This window comes from Ischnura elegans, chromosome 6, assembly GCF_921293095.1.
Source record: "Ischnura elegans chromosome 6, ioIscEleg1.1, whole genome shotgun sequence".
Lineage (NCBI taxonomy): Eukaryota > Metazoa > Arthropoda > Insecta > Odonata > Coenagrionidae > Ischnura > Ischnura elegans.
In genome coordinates, this window is record NC_060251.1 from 122,628,880 (window position 1) to 122,639,430 (window position 10,551).

The 10,551-nt window shown below is 39.1% G+C and overlaps 1 protein-coding gene across 2 annotated transcripts in view; it reads right to left on the reverse strand.

Annotated features, from left to right (window-relative positions):
- LOC124160088 (high-affinity choline transporter 1-like) overlaps positions 1–6,865 on the reverse strand; it is a 58,840-nt gene extending 51,975 nt beyond the window's left edge. Inside the window, exon 1 of one of the 2 annotated variants that reach the window (XM_046535808.1) lies at positions 6,422–6,861. In XM_046535808.1, the coding sequence (XP_046391764.1) occupies positions 6,422–6,584 (163 nt within the window). In that variant the 5' untranslated portion in view covers positions 6,585–6,861. Of the gene's footprint in view, positions 1–6,421 lie in introns of both variants that reach the window. The other variant, XM_046535809.1, reaches the window with a different exon arrangement.
- Between the last annotated feature and the right edge of the window lie 3,686 nt (positions 6,866–10,551).

Below are 10,551 nucleotides of genomic sequence, written 5' to 3' on the forward strand. Positions count from 1 at the left end.
TAATGTCGACAATCTACTCTTCCTAAGGCTTTGAAAGTCCTTATCGCTTTGTGATAAGCATGAGCTTGAAACGCAGGGAGCTATTTCTGAAGTTGTACAAGAACTGGTCAAGCAGTGATGAAAAGAAAAAAACAACTATTTGATTATGTTATAGGTTCATTAGTAGAACAACCAAGACAAGGCAGTGGTACTTACATCCGATGGCGGGAACTGTACCCGTCCTTTTTTTCCAGAACTAGCATCCAGCATTACTGGAATCTATGCGGATCTGATTATTCGTCTGCTCGTTATTTTGAGTGCTCTCTCTAGTCCCTATGAAATGAACGTAAAATCGCTCATAAAGTATACTTTGGAATTGGCCGATAGATTTTGCTCCTTGCACAAATGGTACGTCCCTTCACCAAATGCTCATTCACGGATCGGGAATTATCAAAGCCCTCCCGATCGAAGGACGATTTTCTGAAGAACCACCAGAGGCCTAACATACATATAGAGAGTTAAAAACACAAAAATATTCCGAAAAGAATGCAACGAAGACTTATTGCATACGCTTCTTTTATCAGCAGATCAGTTAGTGTCCAACTAACATGAAACGCCTGGAAGAGAAATTGGGAGCATACCTAAGGAGGTAAATACGGTACTACAGCCTCCTGAAGATGGTAGGAAATGTTTGAAATACAAATTAAAATAAATAATGAGATGATGACGAAGACATAATTTAGATTAACATATTTTATAAGAAATATAAATATTTATATATGAATTACTTAATTGTAAAATTATATTTTTAACAATTACCTACAGATTTTACTGCTTTCCAAATTAAAATATTAGCCCGTTATAATTTGTGAAGTCGCTTCATGTTGATGATGTAAAGTGAGCTGTGATTATTATAATCTTCAGTAAAAATTGAGCATTTCAAACATAAAAATCAAGAAATCCAATGGTACTTTTTAAATATTAATTAATACCGCAAAACTCATTTCACAAATTTACCTCGAATTAGATATTGCAGACAGCTAAGCAAATGATCTGGGCTACGAAGGATGCTTGCCCATGCATAAGAAATTTTCCATAATTTATTCTAAATTAAAACATGCATAATTTTTTTTTAAATTCTTAAAATCAGCTACTGAAGGATCCGAAACTGATAAAATTGAATTTTTCAGAATAAGAAACCCTCTATAACCATTCAAACATGTAATTTCAATCATTCCTAGACTTTTGTCCAACTACGCATGGTCTGGGAACCACTGTCTTCCGGGTTGCAGCATCCTTGGGGTACAGCCGGCGATAGTTGTCCGATGACAGCACTTTAAGAGGAGAAAGGGTCGGAGAACCCTGCGCCAACATGGTTTGCAACCAATCGCTGTCCCTCAAATGCACCTCACACCCTTGCCTAGTCATACAACGTTGTCACGTGCATATGAACCACCAAAACAAGCCCTTTCTGCGAATCGCCAAAACAAACGATTCTTCCTTTGGATCCTTCACCCTCGTCGTCCCTTCTGGCTGCTTTCTTCATGGAACCCTTTTGTTAACATGTGATGTGGCCGTTTCCCTTTCTTACCTGGCAACCTTGCCCCCTTCCCCTTCTTGCTGTCTTATCGGACAACTCCCGGCGGCCGGACATTATAGTGATGGGCACTGTGCGAGTGAGAGTTCAAGTGCGCGACTCCCTCAGCGCAGAGTCGTGAGCGGTGGGAGTCGAACTCCATGCGCACAAGCAGTTTCCGTGTGAGGCTCATCGCACGTTTGGCGGGTCAACGGAAGCACATGGGACTTTTCTCGGGTAGCACCTTTTCACTCCGCTTGAAATATTCTGGCCTGATTCATTTTCTGGGTATTACTCTAAAGTATCCCATATGTCTCTATCGTAATTCTCTCTCATGAATTTTCCATGCATCGTGAAAGAAAAATGGTTGAAGATGCTCATGTAAAAGTTTTCTTCAATGGCAAACTGATGAAAATAATACCAGACAAAAATGAAATATTTGTTCAAACACGAAAAACTAATATTAATCGAGGAAATTAATTGTTAATATGATCATGAAGTTTTGCAGAGAGTATTTTGTATGTGTTCTGTATTCTTCTTATCTTCGGGTGTTGTTTCCGAGGGCCCCACACCATTCACCGATGGCCCTCGGAAACAACACCCGAAGATAAGAAGACCGCCACGTGTATTCAAATGCTTTCATTTCTATGTTCAAAGTTTGTTAACCCTGGAAAAAACCCTTCAATTCCCAACCTTTTTACCTCCTCTGGTTTTTCCACTCTCCCCTCCCTCCCCCCCCCCCCCCCACGCCTTGCACTTCTACCCATTCCAGCCACCTCCTTGAGGACCTTCCATCCCATTTCTCCTCTCTCAGTTGTACCTTGAAAATGATGTAGTAACATCGAAACTCGAGTCGAATTAAATTTTATTTTCGTGGAAAATTGCAATTCAGTTTTTCATTATCATCATCATTATTATCATTAACGTATTCTTCCGATTGCGGAAGGTTTGCATGGAGCATTTATGAAGTTTTCTGGCAGTCTCACCTACATCTACACTCTTTGGATTTCTCGCTTCAATTTATAACAAGACGTACACCATTTCCTCCTATCTAAAAGTCTTTTTTTTTCCTTCCCCCCCCTCGTTTACCTATCATTCTGCCCTCTAACAATGTTTTCAACACCCCCTTACCCTGCCTCTCCTCACCCACCATGTCCAGCACTTCGTCGTTCCTCCTCCTCTCCCTCCACTTCACCTTCTCCTTTCTTCGCCACACCCACATCTCGAACTTTCTTTCCTCTCTTCTTTCCTCAGCTTCCAATTTTCCGCACCGTAAAATTCTACGCTCTAGATCAGACCCTCCACTAACCTCTGCTTTAAACTCTTACATAACCGTATAATGTATTAGTGCCAAAACTTTTTCTGATTAAACTCTGCTATTTTCGTCATTAAAATACTCGAGGAAATTTGAAAGGGCTTTCGCTACCATTTAGTCCTACAGTCTTTCCGGAACTACGCAGAGAAGTAGACTCATTCATCGAGTGGGATACGCAGGCATGCAAAGGCAGCTGTCTGTCATCTACGCTCAGTTTAAGGAAACGAGGCGAGAATTCCAATTCAGAGGATGCCATGCGTGGAGGGCGCGCATTGTAAACCGGTTTCAAATCAAAGCGAGGCAGTGAATGACGGAGTGCTTGGAATCGCAATGAGCAGCTCTTCACGTGGGCACCGCCATTATTCACATTTGTGGCTTGATGAGGTAAGATACCCAGAGGACAGATCGAAGCTGTCCCTGCGGTCTGCCAATTCATGTCACGTCAGTTCAAGGTTGGACTAGAAACTAAGCGGATTACGTAAGAATGGATAGCACATTTAGACAATAATAGATAATGAAAGCGGTTGCTGGTTGCTCCAGTCGAGTGAAATTGTGGATGTTTCGCACGATTGTGCATTGCAGGTGACTCCCGTAAAAGTTATCACCGCGGCTAGTCCCGGTATACTTTAAACTTGTTAATAATAACTCTTTACTTTCACTCCAAATAATTGTGTTTTTCTTTTTCTGTTGCGATTTCTCGTTTTAAACCTAATTCTGATCCAAAAAAATTTAAGAAACATTAACTTGCTATTTTACGAAAATTGTAAATATTGGCGAACAGATTAATACACTGAAACTATTTAGATTAAAAACAATACCCATTGCTAGTTTGCTGCTGCGGATTATCATTGGTTAAATATAAAATTGCAATACAGTCAAAATACTGAAACACATTAAACGCAAAGTCCACTTGAAATATATTTACGATCCTTGATGCGCCGCGCGCCATCATGAGGAGAAGACATGAATGACAATTTATTCATTTATATGCGGAGTGACAAAAATGGTTCCCTTTCGTATTTTCAAGCAAATTTCACAAAAAAGTTTCGTTGTTAATCAATCGACTTGAATTTAAGTGCACAGGAATCAAATGGTGGTCATTTTTATCCAAACGCATCCTAGTAATTAATCGATGACTCTAAGTTTGATTTGACGCTGGTCTCCATTCCGCTTATAGCCTTTTCATATGGACGTAGGTACTTCTTGGGTCAACTTCATCGCAGTTGACCATCGTTCCCTCTCGAGTGGCCCTCGCCCGGATATCCCAATGACGGGCTAGATTACCTCAAGAATATTTTACTCGAAAGATTGACGTAAGCTCTTATACTACCTAAAAGAAATAGGAGTAGCAGCGACTCCTCCGGTTTTGCTGCGGTGATATTCCGCTTCGCAATGCCACACCCGTTCAAGTTATGTGCGATCACAGCAATTGGACTACATACTTGATTGTCAGTAGAAGATTTTAAGCCAAAATCTCTTTTTATCAGTCGTGTCATTCCACGTCAACTCAACCAATTTTTGGATGGTCACACGCCCACCATCTCAGATTTTGATAATTTTTTTCCCTTTTGTTAGTTTCAACTTCAATAAAGAAAATTCCGTAATATTAAAGGTCCATTGCATGTATTTTCCAATATGTAAGTATTTGAAATCAATGAGGCACACAAAAATTCTGCCCGCTAATCAAATTATTCAAAACTACCATATATGTGCCCCTGTAAAACCTAAACCAAATGAGCATAGCTGCTGAAAATTTAAGAGGCTATAAATATGCAGCTATAGTTTTCAAAAAATGATATCAAAATGAAATCACTTGAAAACTTTATTTTCTATAAATGTTCAAAAATTGCACTTTTGACAAATTTCCACAAAAACCAAAAATTTCAGGCATGAGTAAAAAATCGCATATATCTCATGAAAGCCACAACAATCTCTTTAAACATGGTAAAGACCACTTAATTTAAAATAGACTGATATTTTGGGCAATTTCGAATTTATTTGTCGACAAATATAATGAAAATGACCATTACGCTCATGTTTTTGTAGCAAAATGCCATTTTTTCAACTTCTAACTACAAAAAAGAGACACCAATTAGGTGACTGAGAGCTTTAATACGACTTACACTAACCTCCGTCTTTCAGGAAAAATAAATCTGAATTTGCTCTCATGAAGGATTGACTTCCTATGATTTATATTAGTTGTGGTTGTAAAATGGCAGGCTCTTTTGTTTAAGGGCCTCCCCCAACAGGTGACTTGAATAATTTAAGTATTAAGGTTCCTATAAGCCAGTGGCACAGCGAGGGGGGATGGTTTTTGGGGGATTAAACCCCCCCCCCCTCCAGAGCTCAGAGAAATTTTTAAGTTTAATTAATTTTACATCATTGGATTAATATTACTTTCATAACAGTGAGAAGATTATAAAAATATCCTCAAGAAAGCAGCAAAACTCACCATTTACCGTAAGTTTTTCTGGGGGAGGGCCCCCGCACCTCCTGCATACCCTGGCGAATTTCCACACCCCCTGGATCCCCCAGTTTTAGTTGCGCCTGAAACCACCACAACCCTAATTCATGGCTACTCTAGGCCCCTATCAAACTCTTTAAAATTTCCAGCCAATCTTTTTATATATTCCAAAGATTATAAAATGGCAACATTTTGGCAAATATATGTATTTACTAGATAATTGCAATTAGGCAAAAATTGGTTAAATATTTGAAGAATAAGTACACACCTCTGACCTCTAAGCCTGATGGTACCTAAGCATCCCAATCGCAGCGACTGTGCAATCGGGCAAGGGGAACTGCCTTCCCGTGATGGTCTTAGGCTCTGGTATTTTTTCATTAACACATCAGCTGACGGTATCCAGCACTCATGCAAATGTTTTGGCCACATGCATGACTTAGCCTTACCAGCAGGTGTCATGAAATTCACAAGAATTTCAACAACCTCAACTGCTTGAACAACACAGCCAATGTACCATCTGTTTACATTAATGGGAGTTAAATAAGTTCCATCTGACTTCAATTATTCGTATTGGTAGCGCGTTATGAGGAAAGGATGGTAAAAATATGGGTGAGATATTTATGTAGAGTCCCTGGATTAATTTGCCATACCCGTATTAAATTATCTTCAAATTTTATTTTTTGTAAACCATTTGATACATTAGTCTAATCAAGTGTTTTCTCGGGTATTTTTATGTTTCTGTCGCAAACATACGGGCTGAATGAATTCATTGTATTTTTTAACAGGCTTGACTTGTGTGTGTGGACTCACAGCTGTGTATCCTGCCTACCCATTATATAATCCTATAATACGTATTTTAACAATAAATAAACTTAGTTTGTGGCGTTCGCTCATCCCAAGTAGTTCAATCAGGACGGACATTGGTCCAAAGTGACATACCTAGGTAGTGAACGACCATTTCGCGATTGACTCACTCAAGTGACTGGCGAACTGAGATCGACGACCGAGTATCACTAATCACCAATCATGATTCCTTTGTTGCAGTGGCGAGACTCAACTGCTCACGGATATTTGCTCAAACACTCACCGATCAGCGTGAGCGCGCCGAGCGCCAGCCCCACGTCCCTCCCGGCCAGGAACATCTGCTCCTCGCCGGAGTCCTTGCGCCGGGTGCCGGCCCACACCCCCACGGCCAGCACGGCGCCATAGAATACGAGCACGCCTGCCACGCCTTCCACGTACACGGCCATCCTCACTCACGGAACACGCACACACGACTGCTGGAATGCCTCAACAGCTCGTGCTGCCGCTGCGGCCACCGCAGCAACTGCTCAACCACCCCCCCACCCCCCTAACCCTCGCTGAGGGAAGTCTTCTCCCGATGGCCCCACAGCCGCACCGCCCTCTAGATTGCCTTGTGATTACTACGAAGTAGTGTCGCACACTATGTTAATGCAATATAATGTATTCTCCGTGGTCGCACCATTGCTTGGCATATCGCTAACGGCCGACTGCGTCGAATAGGCGGCGAGGTGAGAGCAGTTTGCTTATTTTCCTATTGAAAATTAAGAGAAATGGCATATTTGTACGGAATAAACATTAATGATAACTTCATACATGAGTTTCAGTCTATTTCCCACGTTCCCGTACTTGTGACGCTTTTAATGCTTGTAATTTGGTTCTTGCAGACTGAAAATATCTTGGCTGTTCTCGAGTAGCCGACAATCTTCAGGCGTTCAATGAACCTTACAAAACCATCACATCTGCCCATCAATTTCTATCCCATTAATTGGGACTACACGGGGCCTAACAATGGCGGACATCGAAAATGGAGGCGTATGCGACGACTCTATTTGGTGACGTAACAGTTTCGGGAGTAAATCAACAGCACATCAACGTATATTCTCAGAGCCCTCCAGACTCTGCATCTCAACACTACTCCCTCTCCACAACTTCGCAGTTATTATGCGGCAATCTAAAGGACTGTGGCGTCATTAGATTAGCGATGGGTCGGACGTTCGCGCCTGATAGAGCTCCTTGATTCTCGCGAACGCGATTTTTCGCAAGTTTATGCACAATTTCCGTTTTTACACGAACTTGAGATTGTTGCCCTAAATAATGACTCTCTCCACTATTTGGAAAAGAATCTCAATCATTTTGCTGCATCGAACTACTTTAAAATATCGTGTTCTCTAATTTTTCATTGGAAGTTCAAACCGCGGATTAAAATAATGGATTCCCGTATTTCATCATCCTGAAACGATATCAAATTACGCGATTACGGGCTCGCCGCCACTTCCAATTTGCAATGCGTTCGAATGATGCTCACCACCACATGTGTGGTGAGCCAAATGTTCCTATGCTGCCTTATCTCTATAAGTACCAATATTCAGTTTTAAATCCGCTATTGTGGGGAATCCGTCGTCATTCAAACTCAATTTTTCAAGATGGCTGCTACACTTGTACCAGTCACTACACTCTATAGCAGAGTTTCCCAAACTTTTTCGAGCCACCGCCCCCTTGGCTCCATAAACCTATACTCAACGCCCCCCTAATCGGTATCTTTAAAATAATAATCAGAATCATATACTAATTAACCGAATGAGGAACATTGTAATAATTAAATTAAAAACAATCACTAATGAAATTTTTATTTAGAATCCAATAGATGTATGGTTTTTTAAAAATGTATGCAAATTATTTAATATACAATAAAAAAACTTAACTGAGAATATACTTTTGACATAAACATAAATAATTTTTTGAAAGCTTTTTTAGAATTTTACACTTCGTTTTTTTACTTAAATTAAGCAAGCAATTATATAGCATGATAAATGAAAAATAGTAATAGAATGACCAATCATGTTTTGTTAAAATTATTTTAACAATTAAGTGACTTTTTATAATAGCTGTTCATGGTCTAGAAGTCACTTAAGAAGATTCTATTGCGAAAATTATTTATATATTTCCATCAAATAAATTTTAATGAGAAGGTTGAGCTTGATGACATAATACAAGTTTTCCAACGTTCGGTTTAATGTCACTTAGCAGAAGTCTTAATTCACCGCGTTCGCAAACCTGAAGTTTGTTTCTCTGCTTGAAAATAAGCCGAGTGACTGCACTAAAACCACGTTCCACCGAATATGAAGTCGGAAATGCAAGGAGTTTTTTTTAACCACCATCCATAATGCAGGATAACGATTGGAAATCTCCTTCTGTAGCCAAAACTCTTGATAATTTGTGTTCAACTTTGGTTTCAATTCAATGTCATTTTTTGATCCAATTAATTCTTCCTCTCATACCCCAACTTCCTCAATATCTACAAACGGATTTATCACCTAGTCTGGAATTTCCAGCAAAAGAAGATCATCAAATCTTTGTGCCATATTCTTATGTAAGGTATCTAAATGGTCGCAAAAGACGCTCAAATCATCATCACATAAACCAGCTTGATCTTCTACCTCAAGCAGGGAAGGAAATTGATAAATCTCGCGGCGACCTATGTTGCGCTTAAATAAAATCAACTTGGAAATAAACACAGTCACCACAGATTTTTCCTTTAGAAGATTTGTGTCGTTTCCTTGCAATTGTAAATTCATTTCATTAAACTTTCCAAAAAATTCAGCCAAAGATGCAACGTCACTACTAATCTCTATAACGTTGTTGCTGCGAAAAGCATCTTTCTCCTCAAAAAAAACTGCACGACAGTGTCAAAAAGTTTATAGAAGCGCCTTATACAATTGCCTTTTGACAGACAACCAACATCCGTGTGTGGTAACAAACGTTTAAAATCTTCGTCGTTCTCATCACACAACTCTCGAAAGAGTCGATCATTAAGAGCATGGGTTTTAATTTTGTTAACTGCTGTAATTACAATGTTTAATGACTTGTGAAGGCGATCACTTTTTTGCCACTTGATGTTGTCGGTGAATGACACAATTAATAGCAAAGACATTTGGTACATATTTTATTAAGTATGCAATACAACCATGGTGACGACCAGTCATTGACGGAGCTCCATCTGTCGCAACAGCAAATATATTAGTATGTGGAATTTTTTTGTATCTGAACAACTCCCCTGCGATACGAAATATTGACTCCCCTTTCGTGTCAGTTACTAATTGCCTTGCAAACAACTCCTGACATAGATTGTCATATTTAATAAAGCGTACATAAGCCACAAGCAAAGATTCATTACCTGGCAAAGTTGACTCGTCCAACTAATGAAAATTCTGTTGTTCTCAGTATGGTGCGCAATGTATCTTCCACATTTTCAGCCATTTCATCTATTCGTCGTTGAACTGAAGTATTGCTTAGGGGAATAATTTTTATCGTATCATATGGTGGCTTATGTAGAACAGTACTCAGGACTTCACTAATTGCTGAGTTCTTCACCAATGAAGATGAGTTCTTCACCAATGGTATGTGGCTTTCCAGATTTTGCAATTAATAGAGAAATTTTGTATGACGCACGCAAACCATCATTGACATTTTTTGTAGCATTACACAACATACTTGAAAGTGTCGGACGATTTTACACTCTGTCTGAATGAAAAAAATTTAAAGGCTTTTCGGTCTTGCCAGGATGTGCTTTCCTCAAATGGTCAATTAGTCTAGAAGGTTTCATCGCCTCATTAGAAAACACATACTTAATCTTCGGATATTAAACACATAGGCATGTGCTTGTTTATAGGTGACTATCAAAATCCGTACTCAGTATAATCCACATTATACTGCCTACATATTTTCTTTGATGAGCCAGCTCCTGCCATTCTGTTTCTACAACAAATATTAAAATATTAAATTTTGTTGAAATAAAATTTATTTTATATTTACAAAATAGATACGGGTATGTATTAATAATAAGACGTGGATTAGATATTTAAATGGTTGCTTTTAAAAATAAAATTAGTAATTACCATATGAAAAAACATCAAAACAAAATGTTTATGGGTTTGCGGCATAATTTCGAACATATAGGAGCAAGTATAAATTATATGTCTTTGTTTTGCATGCCTGGTTGCTGGCCATAAAACTAGATTTATATACACGTTATTTTGCTCTGGAATGGTAGTAGTTTTACTTCGGGTAAACTGAAAATATGAATGCAGTTTAACTTTTTTATATTAATATTGTACATTTCATTTACAAATGTAAAGCATTTATCATGAGAGCGCGTAGTCAAAAATGGCACGAAGGCGTTAGTGCCAGAGTTCG